The following is a 15802-nucleotide window of genomic DNA, read 5'->3' as shown; positions in this document are numbered from 1 at the left end:
AGTTTGCTTTTTCTCTTCCTTTGGCACTAGTTGAATCTGGGACCCTGACTAACTCTTATCTGGGTATTTTTTCCCCAGCGCTTAATACAGTACTCTGCACACAAGAAGCACATAGTACTATTATCATTACTGTTAAAGGTATTAATAATAGTTTTGGTTTCTATTAAACACTTACTATTTGCCTGGCACTGTACTAAGCACTGGGATTCACAATCTAAAAAGGAGGGAGGACAGTATTGAATCCCCATTTTGGAGATGAGAGGATTGAGACACAGAGAAGTGAAGTGACTCCCAGGCCCATGCTCTATCCACTAGGCCATGCATAATAGGTGCTTAAATACCGTTGTTTTTTTTAAAAAAAGGAGTCTCTCTTGGGGCCCTTGGTAAATCAGATTGCAGATAGAGGGCTCCAAGATTAGCTGGTTTTTAGCCAATACCCATTAATTAAAATGTTGCCTGGATTAAGGAACAGAAATGGCCAGGCAGCAGTGCACTGTTTTGGCTGCAGTATTCCTTCACCAAATAATGATTGGTCTGGGGTAGATATAATGCAATCAGATTGGGCACAGTCCATGTCCCACAGGGACAATCTTAATCCCTATTTTATAGATGAGATAACTGAGGCCCAGAGAAGGGATGTGACTTGCCCAAGGTCATAAAGCAGACAAGGGGAGGAGGCAGCATTAGAACTCAGGACCTTCTGAGTTACAGGCCCATGTTCTATCCACTGGACCACATTGAATCTTTCCCAAGATTAATTATACCTCTACTACCTACTTGTTCAGGTGGGCTTTGGCCCGGAGGTTTACAGTGGGACAGCTAGCAGTGTACCTCAAGTTTCCCTCTTTGTCATCCCCTTCTTCCTCAGCTGTGACTCCTATTTTTCAGGGTACGGAGCCCACCTTCTTCAAGCCGTACAGCCAGCGAGCCCCAGACTCAGACCCCACCCACCTCCACCGAAAAAGGCTGAAGAGAAGCAAGTTCCCCCCGAATCCAATTATATCTGGTGATCTCTCACTTCCGAAATGGTTTCCATTAAACCACCTTCTTAGCCTACGGTAACCTTTTGAGTGTGGAATGTTAAAATTCTGTTCATTGCAGTTGACAGTACTGGCCTGATTTTTATTAACCCTCCATTTTAAATCATCGAGATGATATTTACGCTTCCTTTTTAAGTTTTCTAGTTCTTCTGTAGCAGGATGATAGAGGCTTTCTTTCGGGGGGCGCTTTTGGATGGCTTTTGGCCTGTGGTTTCAGTGGAGTGAGTTAAAACCTTTGCTCTTCATGATCTGGTCTCAGACCATGTCAGCAAAGAACAACGCACTGATACTCCAAGCTTTAGAGAGAGTGAGTTGGACCAAAAATGTCAATCCCAGCTAGTGTGTGATGTACAAGACTCAAGTTTGGGACTCTTTCATGTATTCTTACCATCGCATATTTAGATCTTTATTTTGGGGTTTTTGTTTTTCAAACACTTCCTATTTAAAAAATAAAATCAATACACTATAACTTGATCTTCACGTGACTCCAGAGAACTGGGTATTAAGACTACATTGTTGGAGTGTCATTTAAACAATATAATATATTGTAAACAATAAAATAGAACTCTAATGTAGGATCATTTCGCATTGGCTGGAGGCAATATAATATATTGTAAACAAAACACAGCTCTTAGAAGATAAACTTTTTATAAAATAAAGGTGCTGCTTTAGTTTTCTGAATGTTGTTGTGTGTTGTGTTTGCCTGGTTTTATGTAACATGACCGTGTTGTAGGTCCCCAGCAGTGAATAGAGGCTCTGAAGGGCCTCACAGAGAGAGAGTCAGCAGGGTAGAAAGGGTGACCTAAGGGATAGAACATGGGCCTTGAGGTTTGAAGGACCTGGGTTCTAATTGTGGCTCCACTGCCCATTTGCTGTGTGACCTTGGGCAAGTCACATCACTTCTCTGGGCCTTAGTTACCTCATCTGTAAAATGAGGATTAAATATTGTACTCTCCCAGGTGCATGGTACAGTGCTCTGCATACAGTAAGCGCTCAATAAATGTGATTGAATGAATGACTGAATCCCATATGGGACAGGAACTGTGTTAAACCTAATTTGCTCATATCTACCCCAGTGCTTAGAACAATACCTGGCACATAGTAAGCCCTTAACAAATACCACTAAAAAAAGAGAGAGAAAATTTAGCCCCCGATTCTAGATTGTTCTTCATTGCCTGAGAGAATTCTGAGATTTCTAGACACCTGAAAGTATTGCTAACTAAATCTCCAGCTTCAGATGATAAAGAGAGGCTCACCATGGGAGAAAGATACTGCATCTAGAAGCCACCAGTAATGAAGAAACCAGGAAATGATAGCAGAGAGCAAACAGAATGAGAGATGTGAATCCATCAGGATGGTACTAGCAGTAAGACATACATATTTGTCAGCTGAAAAACAGCTTCGTTTTATAAACTTAAGTACGCTATCCAAAACTAAGCCTATTTAAGCAGAGTTCAATCGGCAGTGTTTTTCCAAACAAGACCTGCCCAATTTGACTTAGCAAATTGTTCCTCTAGACTGTAAGCTCCTTGTGGTCAAGGAGCATATCCACCATCTTCAGTATATTGTGTTCTCCCAACCACTAGGCACACAGGACGCTCTCAATAAATATGATTGATTGGATAATTGGAAGAAACTAGGAGCTGGAAGAATTTCTATGCATTTCAGTGCAACATTAGTGCAAGACAATACTCAAATTAGCCCATTATGCTTAGTTCAAGTCGCTTTTGAAATAGAACTGCATTCCAAGTCCTACTTACACTGACAGGGGGCAGCGAAATCACTTAAACTCTCCTTCGTCAACTGGTATCAACAACCAGAAATCAGTCCTGAAAAGACATCTTGAATAATCTAAGAATTGGAGACCTACATAGAAAATGTCAAAGAGTGATTGATAATACAGCAGAGAATAAACACCAGGAAGCAAAAGTTTTATATCCAATGACTTGAGGGCAGAGCCAAGAAAATGAAGACTGAGGAGCAGCTTGGTCTAGTGGAAAGAACACGGCACTGGAGGCCAGAGGTCCTGGCTTCTAATCCCAGCTCCACCACTTATCTGCTTGTGTGATGCTCGTTGTGGGCAAGGAATGTGTCTGTTTACTGTTATATTGTACCCTCCCAAGTGCTTATTACAGTGTTCTGCACATAGTAATCTCTCCATAAATACAACTGAATGAATCTTGGCCAAGTCACTGGACTTCTCTTTTCCTCATACGTAAAATGGGGATTCAATACCTTTTCTCCCTCTCCCTTGGACTGTGTGCCCCATGTGTGACAAAGTGGTCCAAAATACCCTTCCTTTAAATGGTTTATGCCGTTTTTCTACATATTGAAGCAGTGTGTCCTAGTGGAAAGAGCAAAGGCATGGGAATCGGAAGACCCGTGTTCTCATCCCGGCTCCACCATTTCCCTGCTGCGTGATCTTGGCAAGTCACTTCACCTCTCTGTCTTGGTTTTCTCAACAGTAAAATAGGGGTTCAATATCTGTTCTCCCTCCTATATAGCCTGTGAGCCCTAATGGGATAGGGATTGTGTCCAACTTGTTTGACTTGTATCTACTCCAGCACTTAGAATAGTGGTTGACATGTAGTAAATGCTTAATAAATATCACAAATTATATTGTTGAATAAATCAGTTCAGATTGGGGTTGATTTATTGGCATCTCACTTTCTTGGGCAAGTCACTTCACTTCTCAGTGCCTCAGTTCCCTCATCTATACAATAGGGATTAATAATAATTAATAATTATGGTATTTGTTAAGTGCTTACTATGTGCCAGGCTACATTGAGCCCCACATGGGACAAGGACAATGTCCAACCTGATTACCTTGTATCAGCACTTAGTACACTGCCTGGCACATATTTAGTGCTTAACAAATTCTATTTAAAAAAATGTAACCTGATCAGATCACAGCTACTAGGAATGTCCAGAAAATTATTCATTCTTGTTCTCATCTCCGTCAGCCATCATTCATTCATTCATTCGTATTGATTAATTGCTTACTATGTGCAAAATACTGTACTGAGCACTTGGGAAAGTACAATATAGTAATAACGATTAGAAATCCCTGCCCCATCAGTGACCTGAGAAGACACTCCTACATCTCAAGTCTGTCTCCAGGCATCAGACTGAGATCTGGCAGGTGAGAAGATGATGAGCAGGGGATGTGTCTGTTACTGGGGTATTGTACTCTCCCTAGCACTTAATACAATGCTCTCAACATCATAAGCACTCAAAAAAAGATTGACTGACTAACCGGTTGCCCAAGGAGGCTGCTGGGGAGTCGTGGTTCAGCCACCTGCAGAGTAGAAAGTGCTCCTGGAAGTTCCTGGCTTCAGTGAACAGATATCCTGTGGACTGAAGATCTTGAGTACCTGCCAGTGAAGAGAAGGTAGGAGGCTGGTCAATCTCCAATTACAATCCAGCCCGCATACTTGGCTCCCCTAAACTTAAGCTTCTCACAGTACCTTCATATCGTCTATCTCACCACCAACCTCTCACCCACATCGTGCTTCTGGCTTGGAATGTCCTGTCTTTGGCCTTGAACACCTTCCCTCCTCATATCCATCAGAAAGTGACTCTCCTTTCTTCTAAGCCTTATTGAAGGCACATCTCCAAGAGACCTTCCCTGCCTATGCCCTCTTTTCTTTTTCTTCAACTCCCTCTGCGTTGTCCTGACTTGCTCCCTTTATTCCACCCTCCTCCCAACCCCACAACACTTATATATATATATATATATGTCATTTATTTATTTGGATTATTAATCTCTGTCTCCCTTTCTAGACTGTAAACTTGTTGTGGACTTTGTACTCTCCCAAGCTCTTAATACAGTGCTCTGCACACAGTAAGCACTCAATAAATACGATCAACTGATTGTCTATAAGCAGGACAGAGACTTAGAAGGGCAGCCCACAATTATGAGCCAGGTTCTGGGGGGAGTGAAGAAGCTCATTCTTCATCTTCACATTTGATCCCTGGGCTGATTCGAGAGTCCACGGCCTCAGGAACTATTGAACACGCCTGCCCGAAATGCTTGCCACGTTTCTCCTAGGTAATCGTGTTCCAACCCCAAACCAAAGAAGGAAAAGGAGGATGAGGGGAAGATAATTTGTTACTTTTTGTTCCAACTCTGTCATAAGGGTTTGAACTTTAGTTGTACCAAGAGGGGAAAGGAATGTGTAGCTTATGGTTTGCAGCCTTGTAGGGAAAGAGATCTGTCAGAATTCTGTAATCAGTTTTAACCAGCAGGATAATTATGAGTTTATTCCAACTTGACCCTGATGTTCCTTATTGGAGGCCCAGAAGAGGCAAGGCAGTGCAGGCCTGGGGTACATCAGAAACTGCCGCTTCCTCTTACCTAGAAGGCACTGGGTGATGGGGCTGCAATTTCTAAAAGTTACCACAAGTGTCTCATTGTTGCTTCCCTAACACACCAAGCCAGATCTGCAAATCCATACTACATTCTTCCCCTCTGGGGAAAGATTAAAATCTTCCAATCGTTGACGTCCACACAGCTGGAAAACAGAGCTTTCTAAATCGGGCAAAGAAACTTCCAGCCCTAACCAAGTGCCGTGTAGAATCGGCAGTGACCGTGGCGATTCTTTCAGTATGGTATTTCAGTGTGTGGCAGCGTATCTTAATGGTACAAGCACAGGTCTGGATGTCAGAAGACTTGGATCCTAGTCCCAGTTCTGTCACGGGCCTGCTGTGAGACCTTGGGCAAGTCACTTACCTTGTCTGGGCCTCAGTTACCTTATTTGTAAAATGGGGATAAAATGTCTGTTCTCTCTCCCTGTTAAAGTGTGAGTCTCTTATGTGACAGGAACTGCTGCCCAGTCAGATTATCATGTATCTGCCACAGTGCTTGGCAAATAGTGACATTAATAAATTACATCTTTCATTAAACCACGGGCCTGGGAGACAGGTCATGGGTTCTAATCCTGGCTCCGCCACTTGTCTGCTGTGTGATCTTGAGCAAGTCACTTCACTTCTCTTTGCCTGTTACCTCACCTGTAAAATGGGGATTGAGACTATAAGCCTCATGTGGGACATGGACTGTGTCCAACCGATTAGCTTGTATATACTCTAGTGCTTAGTAAGTGCTTAACAAATACCGTTATTGTTAACAAATATCATTATTATTATTGTTATTGTTGTGTGTAGGTACAGATATTGCTTTGCCTGTGTCAGAAATGCCATATCCATGAGAAGCAAAGTGGAAAGATAGGCCTGTGAGTCAGAAGTTCTAACGCAGAAGGCCTGAGTTCTAATCCTGAATTTGCCATTTACCTGCTGTATAACCTTGGGCAAGTCACTTTAGGCACGACCAAGCAAAGTCATAAAGACTGATTTGATAGAAAAAACAGAGATTTAATAGACCTGCTTGTAGCAAAACAAGAATTGCATCCAAAACACCTTGCAGCATCTCATGACTGAGACAAAAGTGAGGCTTCCAGAAACCTATATTGCAGACAAGCTAACCAAGTTAAGGAACATGCATTACAGGTGGTAGGCAATTATAGTAATAATAGTAATAATAATAATTGCGGTATGTGGTCATGGAACATGTCTGCCAACTCTATTGTACTCTCCCAAGTGTTCAGTACAGTGCTGTGCATATAATAAGTGCTCAATAAACACCATTAATGATGACTTAAGTACTTACTAAGTGCCAAGCACTGTACTTAACTCTGAAGTAGATTCCAGATAACCAGGTCAGGCACAGCTCTTGTCCCACATCTAAGTAGAAGGGAGAACAGATATTGAATCCCCATTTTATGAATGAAGAAACTGAGGAACAGAAAGTTCAAGTGACTTGGCCAAGGTCACACAGCAAGACAGCAGCAGATCTGGGCTTAGAACCCAGGTCCTCTTACTTCCAGGCTTGTGCTTTTTTCACTAAGCAATACCGCTTCCAAAGTGGAAGCAACACAAGGCTATGCAGACTGCCACCAAATCAAAATTTTCACACATCATTGAAGAAATATCACCCTCTTCATACTGTGACAAAATCCTGAAGAATTGGCTCCAGTGTCATTACAGATAAAGAGGAAATCTCAAAGAGACGCAAAGAGGACATTAATTGTCTCCTAAATGTAGCCTCTACTTTTCAAAACGAGACCCTGCAAAATCTACCAGTATGTGAAGGCATGGCAACTGACCAGACTATTGAAGATATCATTACTATCATCACAATCGGAATTTATTAATCACATATTATGTCTTTGAGATAGTGAAATAGAAGTAGAATCCTAGTCTACCCTCCCAAAAGCTCACAGTCTAATGCTAGATTCACAAAAAATGGCAAACCATCTGAATGCTGTGGCATACCTGTGCTACACTAACAATAATGATAATAATAATAACTGCATTTGTTAAGTGCTTACTACATGCTAAACACTCTGCTAATGCTGGGATAGATACAAGATTATCAGGTCCCACATTATCACAGTCAAAGTAGGAGGGAGAACAGATATTGAATCCCCATTTTGCAGATGAGGGAACTGAAGCATAGAGAAGTGAAGTGATTTATCTGTCCCGGGTCACATAGCAGGCAAAGGACAGAGCCAGAATGAGAACCCAGGCCCCAATCCCAGACACTATCCACTAGGCTATGCTGCTTCTTTCTTCTATAAGATGTCAACATAGACCCACACTACATACCAAGCACTGAACTAAGCACTGGCATGAATACAACATAACCATGAAGACACTGAACAATCCTGATCCCTGGGGACCTTCTTTCACATTTCCCCATCCCTCAAGGGCTATTTATTCCTGCTCTTTGTTTCCTATCTTTTAGCCAGTTTTCTATCCATGACAGAACATTCCCTCCAATCCCCATGATTACTCCGTCTCTACTGAGTAATCTCCATACACTGCTGTGCGACATGAAAGGAAGGGAGGAAATGTGTGTGCAATCAATGAAAAGGGGAGTCTTTGACATTTATTCTTGGGCCAAACAGCCTTGGATGGACCAGAGAGCTTGTGCAATGAAACAAGTATTACTCCTCTTCTCCATCACCCTGGCTCTAGACCTGAGCCCTCATTATTTTTTATTTTTACCAGTTTCTTCAAACTGAGAGATACAGTACAGGTTAGAGACTCGATTCAATTCTCAGTTCAATTGTATTTACTGAGTGCTTATTGTGTGCAGAGCACTGTACTAAATGCTTGGGAGAGTAAAATACAACAATAAACAGACACATTCCCTGATCACAATGAGCTTAAGAGTGAGTGAGTGAGTGTGTGTGTGTGAGAGAGAGAGAGAGGAAGAGAGAGAGAGAGAGACTGAATTCTCTCCCAAGGCAGAAATCTTCTCATTTTGAGAGTCTACCCTGGCTCTTCTGAGAGAACACCAGAAAAACACAAGCAAACACTTTCCTAATAAAATTTTCCCAACAGCATGCCCAAAGTCTCAGTTACCATGCCAAGGTTAACATGACAGCAGCAATATAAGGAGCTTCATTCCATGGAGCTGTCATTAATCAATGGTATTTATTGAGCACTTACTATGTGCAGAGCACTGTGCTAAATGCTTGGGAAAGTACAGGACAACAGAGTCAATACAACAGGTCTCTGACCTGACTTCTGACAAAACACAAATACCCAGCATGGACTAGTGGAGAGAGCCCGGGCCTCGGAGTCCAAAGGACCTGGATTCTAATCCCTGCTCCACCACTTGTTTGCCCAGGTAACCTTGGGCAAGTCACTTAACTCAGCCCACCAGTAAAATGGGGATTAAGACTGTGAGCTCCATGTGGGACATGGATTGTGTCCAATCTGATTAGCTTGCATCTTTCCTAGCAGTGTGGTCAAGTGGAAAGACCATGGTCCATGGCCTGGGAGTCAGAGGATGTGGGTTCTATACCCAGCTCTGCCACATGTCTGCTGTGTGACCTTGGGCAAAAGCAGTTCATGTCTCTGTGCCTCGGTTACCTATGCTGTAAAATGTTGATTAAGATTGTGAGTTCAGTGTGGACCGGGGATTGTGTCCAACCTGATTGATTGTATCTACCCCAGCGCTTAGAACAGTGCTTGGCACAAAGTAAGCACTTAACAAATACCATTTTTATTATTATTAATAGCAGTAGCAGTACAGTGCCTGGTACATAATAAGCATTTACATTCCATTAAAAAAAACACACACACGTTGTTTCAAACCGTTGGATCTGGTGGCCAGGTAGGTAAGGATGCAGTCTGGGAGCTAGAGTATGCATTTGAAGTGTATTTGCATTTCAACTGAGTGAGGCAGAAAACATTTTACTGGATGAAAGTGATGAGCGTCTCTGGGGGCTCGTGGGAAAAGGAAAGGTATCTGATATTCACTGGCTGGGATTTCTCAGCAGGCACTCTGCAGTTTATCAGCTTGGCTGTCACCAGTAGTTCCAATAAATCAGCTGGAATCACTACAGAAGAATTTCTAATGGGGTCATGGAAACAATTTTGCCGGGAGAAAACAAATGATTAAAAGTCCATTACATTATCTAGGCAAGCGAGGGGAAAAAAAAACTGCTTGCGGCAGCCACAAAAATCACTACAAAATCTTGAAATGGTTGGGCAAGTGGAGCCCGGCCCCCCATCCCTCCACCCCACCCCCCTGCCACCACACACACACACCCCAACCAAAGAGAATGCCTAATTTTCACTATCCTTTTAGAAGCATTTTGGGGTGGAATGCAGTTGCCTAGAAAATGTGAGAGAGAATTAATTAGCCACCCTTGCAAGGAGCAAATAGTCCCTGTTTGGGACCTGAAATATCTGTATTTAGGGGCTCTGAGAACTCCTGTTACCATCAGTCAGTCAGTGGTATTTATTGAGTGTTTACTGTGCGCAGAGCACTGTACTAAGTGCTTGGGAGAGTACAGTTTAATAATAAACACACATTCCCTACCCACAACAAGCTTACAGTCTAGAGGGTATCATATTTTGTCATGTTTTTTGAGATGCAAGAGCCTCAGCATTAGCTGCTGGCAGGACAGAGCTATCAATGCAAACGTCGTCACAGAGCCGTGAGCAGAAGCCATTGCTGGAGCAGGAATTCAGCATTCTTCTGGAGCCAAGAACATGTTGAACTAACAGAGAGATGTGCTCATTCGACCCCTGAACCTGCTTCCTTGAAGTCACAGACCTGTCCGACCCCCATAATAATACGTCTGATTTTGGTTACATGTTTGGAAACCTCATCCACCCTATCATTATTCTCGTTCCTAACACGGAACAATTTATCCATTCTCTTCTAGCCCCCGGTCCCCAATTCCAAGCAGCCAAACATTTTTTCTATCTATCTGTTAAGAGCTTACTATGTGACAAGCACTCTTCTAAGCGCTTCAATAGATACAAACAAGCCAGGTTGAACACAGTTCATGTCCTACATGGGGTTCACGGTCTTTATTTCCATTTTACTGATGAAAGAAATGAGGCACAGATAAGATTTGGGGTTTTTTTTTTTTTTTAAATATTTGTTAAGTGCTTACTATGTGCCAAAGACTGTACTAAGAACTGGGGTAGATACAAACTAATCAGGTTGGACACAGTCCCTAACCCACATGTGGCTCAAGGTCTTAATTCACCATTTTACAGATGATGGAATAAATCACAGCGAAGTGAACTGACTTCCCCAAAGTCACATGGCAGGAAAATGATAGAGCCAGGATTAGAACCCAGGTCTTTCTGAAACCCAGGCTCCTGCTCTATCCATTAGGCCATGCTGCTTCTCTATGTGGGCCAAAACCAAACTGGATTCCCAAAAGATTTGATTGAATTTCCCTTCGCTTTCAGAGGCACAAAGGGATGAAAAAGAATTTAAGTGGCCATCATGTTCAGCTTTGGAAATAACCACTACTCCAGGATTGAAAATAACAAGCAGCAGTAATAAATGTATTTGTTATGTGCTTACAACACATGAAGTTCTGGTGTAGATAATACACTCAGATCAGACATGGTACCTGGCATATATGAGGCTTATCAAATAAGGGGAAGGGCAAACAGGTACATGGGAGACCAGGAAGGAGAAAAAATTTAATCCCCACTTCACAGATTTGAGAACTAATGTGGCCTAGTAGAAAGAGCACAGACCTGGAGGTCAGAATGATCTGGCTTCTTCTCCTAGCCTTGCTGTGTGAACTTGGGCAAATCACTTCACTAGTCTGGGCCTAAACTGTAAAACAGGGATTAAGACTGTGAACCCCATGTAAAGTATGGACTGTGTCTGACCTGACTAGCTTGTATCTACCCCAGCACTTAGTGCAATACCTGTCACATAGTAAGTGCTTAACAAATACCATTAAAAAAGAAAGATGAGAAAACCGAGGCACAGAGCAGTTAAGTGAGTTGCCCAAAGTCACAAACGGATGGCAAGTGGCAAACCCAGATTAGAATCTAGGTCTCCTTCTTCCAGTCCTGGGCTGTTTCCACTAGGTCATGTTGCTCTAATTAAGGAGGAGTGATGGAAATCAGGTAAGGGTCCACAAAGACAGTTTATACATTTGTTTCTTTCTGTCATTTCCAGTCATCTGGGGCTATTGGTGGGATGCTTGTGTTTTCCTGGCTAGACAGATGGTAAATACGTGTGGGAAGTGAGAATGAGAATGGAGGTGAGAGAATCAGAAGCACCTTAGCCTAGTGGATAAAACATGGGCCTAGATGCCAAGAGACCTGGGTTCTAATCCCAGCTCTGCCACCAGCCTGCTGTGTGGCCTTGGGCAAGTTGTTTCACTTCTTTGTACCTCAGTTTTCTCAACTGTCAAATGGGGATTCAATATCTGCTCTCCCTCCTTAGACTGTGATCTGCACGTGGGACAGGGACTGTGTCTGGCGTGATTAACTTCTATCTATCCTGGGGCTTTGAACAGTGCTCGACACATAGGAAGGACTTAACCAATATTATAAAAAATGGTCAGAAGGAGAGGGGAGTCTGGGAAATTGCCAAACCAGATTTAGAGGATGTCAGATAAACTTCCTGGTGTGGTGATTTCTCAAAGCCATTTATAAGACTGCTTTAGCCCTAATTTAATGCAGGACTACAGGGAATCTAACTCATTCTTAAAGACCACCTGAGAAAGAGACCCTTACAACAAAAACTGAAAATCTGTTTATATTAATGTCTGTCTCCCCCTCTAGACCGTAAGCACCTTGTGGGAGGGGAATGTGCCTGTTATATTGTTGTACTGTACTTTCCCAAGAGCTTAGTACAATGCTCTGCACACAGTAAGCATACAGTAAATATGATTGACTAACTCACTCGCTGTGGAATTAGCAAGTATCATGGGCTACTGTTTGAATGATAGACTGAAAAAGAAAAGAGACCATTTGTGGTTCCTAGGTGTTTAGGAGAGTGTTAACTCTCTAGTTACATATAATCAATTCCTCTGAATGAGTTCTAAGTCTTCAACAAAGACTTCCAGACCAAGGCTCATCTATAATTCCTGACAAGAGATTCCATAACTGAGAACAATAATAATAATAATAATTCATATCTGACAGACAATACTCTCCCCATCTTCAAAGCCCTATGTGGGACAAGGATTGTGTCCAACCTGATTCACTTGTATCTACTTAAAGTTCAGGGCCTGGCACATAGTAAGCACTTAATAAAGACCATTAAAAAAAAAATTCCAAGACAGGATAAACTAGGAAAAGGTAGAGCAGGGAGGGAAATCAGGGCTGAAAGTTTAACTTTGGAAGTCTTCTGCAAAAAGCTTTACAAGGACTTTGAGAACTTGAACATAAAGTGAGAAGATTAGTGGGTTCATAACCGAATCTTAAGGAGAGACGTTAAGGTGTCAGGGTGTAGAGAGCTTGGTCTAGTGGAAAAAGCTTGGTCATGGGAGTCAGAGAACATGGGTTCTAGTTCTGGCTCTGCCACATCTGCTGTGCACCTTGGGCAAGTCATTTCAATTATCTGTGCCTTAGTTACCTCATCTGTAAAATAATGTGAGTCCCATGTAGGACCAGGACTGCATCCAACCTGATTACCTTGTATCTACTCCAGCGCTTAGAACAGGGCTTGGCATGTAGAAAGCACTTTTAACTAATACCACCATTATTATTAGAAATACTACCCAGCAAAAGAAAATAAGAAGCCATGGTCAAAGGGATTTCTCAAGAACCAGAAGTGTACCATGCCTGTCTACCAAGAATATCCAGGAGGTAAGAACACTCAATTGTCATAAGTGGAGGGTCAAGATTAGTGTTTACTAAAAGAAAGTAATTACATAACTTGAGGACTGCAGTTTAGGCAGAGAAAAGATTGTAGAGGGGTGGAGGGGTCTACAAGAGAGCTGAAAGGGCTTTTCTGTGGCCACAGCAAAATTTAGGTAAAATATGAAGATGGGAGAACAAAGAGGAAGAGTAGCTTCCATTAAGCAGTGGTATTTATTGAGCACTCACTATGTGCAGAGCTCTGTATTAAGCACTTGGGAGAGTACAGTGCAGTAGAGTTGGTAGGCACCTTCCCTGCCCACAGTGATCTTACAGTCTAGTAGGAGATACAGACAATAATTTATTTTAAATAAATTTTGAATAAATTACAGATGAGGAAGCAGCAGAGTAAGGACAGGGACATAAACTTTGTACAAATAGGCCAGATGGGAACCATTTGATCCAATGCCAAGCATATGCAACTCAAGGGGCAAGGGGCAGAACTGCCAGGCTTAGAAGTCTCCTTCAGCTACTGAAGCATTTCACCCACAGCCCTAGACACTTAGGACATCTCTCCCCCTTATTTCCCAATTTCTGGGCCATTTTCTCTAGTGATGTTGAAAGCTCTTTAAAGAGTTTCATCTCTTAGGTCCTTTGGAGTCTGTTAGAAATCCTCTTTCTTCTCTTCCCTTCTCACTCCCCCACCTCCATTAACATCACACCAGAAGGAGATGAAATGCCATCCCTAATAAGAACAACAACTGTGGTATTTGTTAAGCGCTTACCAGGCTGGTGTAGATACAAGGCAATCGAGTTGGATACAGTCCCTGTTCCACTTAAGGCTCACAGTCTTAATCCCCATTTTACAGATGAGGGAACTGAAGTGCAGAGAAGTGAAGTGCCTTGCCCAAAGTCATGCAGCAGACAAGTGGCAGAGTCAGGATTAGAACCCAGGTCCTCCTGACTCCCAGGGTCGTGCTTTATCAACTAGGCCATTCTGCTTCCCCTAACATGGCATCCTATGGCAAACATCAAACCTGATGTGTCGTTGAGTCATAGAGATTGTGACTGGAGGGTTGGGGTGGGGAATGGAGGGTGGGCAGGTGAAGTTGCCACCAATCTGGCCACTCCTGGATCCACCTGGATAGGTGCATTTTGGCTCTGGGACATGGGCTGATTTTTCCAATGGTCAGCTTTCCCACTTCAGCTGCATTTTAAGGGATGAAAGACTCAGGTTTTGGTGCCAGGTAGTTTAGAAACACACTATCGTCTCTCCTTCCAAATTCTGCTGATCCCATTTTCAAGGTAAAATGTTGAAACGGCCTCATCTCGCCTCCCCTACCACCCCCAAATCTGTTGGGGTTTTTTTCTAGTTTTGGAGAAACCTTGTCTGCAGATTCTAATTACAGACTCTGTGCTAATCTGTGGTTGGTTTCCAAGACATTTGCAGAGGTTAAGATGTTTCAGGTTTTCCCCTCCAAGCCTGTTGCCAAACACTGGTTGGGGTTTCCAGATTTCCCTCAGCCAGATGTGCTTTGATCTGCAGTGTGAAGAACACCCCCAAGGTGTGAGCTAGTGGCCAAGTTTCCTTTTGGGGAAGGCCAAAGAGCAAGGTCCAGGAAGTCAGAAGACCTGAGTTCTAATCTTGATTCTGCCACTTGCCTGTGTGACCTTGAGCAATTCACTTACTTCTCTGGGCCTCATTGACCTCCTCTGTAAAAGGGGGATTAAATCCTCCTCCCTCTAACAGATTGTGAGCTCTATGTGGGACAGAGACTGTGTCCAACATGACTGTCTTGTGTCTAACACAGTACTTAGAATAGTGTTTGATAAACGGTAAGCACTTAAATACTGTAAAAAATTTTTAAAAAACAGAGGTAATCTGCTATTATGACTTCAGCCCATTCCCATCCATAAATACATTGTGGAACTCCATGCCTCTGATCACAATGGGCAAAATACTGAAGGGCCTGAGTAAGTCAGACATAACAATCAGTCAGTGGTATTTATTGAGCCCTTACTGAGTGCAGAGCACTGTACTAAGCACTTGGGAGAGTGCAATATAACAGAATTGATAGACATGTCCCCCGTCCACAATGAATTTACAGTATCTCTGGAGACTATCCCCTCTCAGGATCACCTCTGGAGAGTTTTCAGTATTCTACCAGTGACGGCTATGGGAAGGAGAGTCAAGCAGAAGCAAACCCATTCCATTCCTAGCTCGGGCAGCGGCTAGGGAATGGAAGGCAAACTGCTATAAGTCAAAACTCACCCATGCTGGGCAGTAGCAGCATGGGAGAGAGTAGAGGGCGGAGACTCAAGTTTACTGTGTGGAAAGAAGCAGTTGTAAACCACTTCCATATTTTTCACCAAGAAAACTCTATGGATATACTACCAGAACGATTACAGATGGAGGTGGGGTGTTCTAAGAGAGACGCGTCTGTGGCATCGCATGAGTTGGAGACGACTCGACAGCATAAGACAAGCAAGACAAGCGGTATTGGGTTTGACATGACTGGAGGGATTGCAAGTTAATCAAGAAAGACTTTCTGGGGTGGTGGGATTTTAGGAAGGCTTAGAAGATAAGGAGAGCCAGTCCAGCTAATTTGTGAAAGGAGAGA

General features: G+C 42.8%; 1 protein-coding gene and 1 non-coding gene across 2 annotated transcripts in view; both read left to right on the top strand.

Annotated features, from left to right (window-relative positions):
- Positions 1-1721, top strand: part of WIF1 (WNT inhibitory factor 1) — a 35011-nt gene extending 33290 nt beyond the window's left edge. Inside the window, exon 10 of the mRNA XM_029079550.2 lies at positions 889-1721. Coding sequence (XP_028935383.1) covers positions 889-1010 — 122 coding nt within the window. The 3' untranslated portion in view covers positions 1011-1721. The remainder of the gene's footprint in view (positions 1-888) is intronic.
- A 13584-nt stretch (positions 1722-15305) lies between these two features.
- Positions 15306-15443, top strand: LOC114816816. The gene has a single exon (XR_003764623.1). It is a non-coding gene; the product is annotated as a small nucleolar RNA SNORA7 (small nucleolar RNA).
- The last annotated feature ends 359 nt before the right edge of the window (positions 15444-15802 follow it).

Source organism: Ornithorhynchus anatinus, chromosome 14, assembly GCF_004115215.2.
Source record: "Ornithorhynchus anatinus isolate Pmale09 chromosome 14, mOrnAna1.pri.v4, whole genome shotgun sequence".
Lineage (NCBI taxonomy): Eukaryota > Metazoa > Chordata > Mammalia > Monotremata > Ornithorhynchidae > Ornithorhynchus > Ornithorhynchus anatinus.
This window is presented reverse-complemented; position numbering and strand designations above follow the sequence as displayed.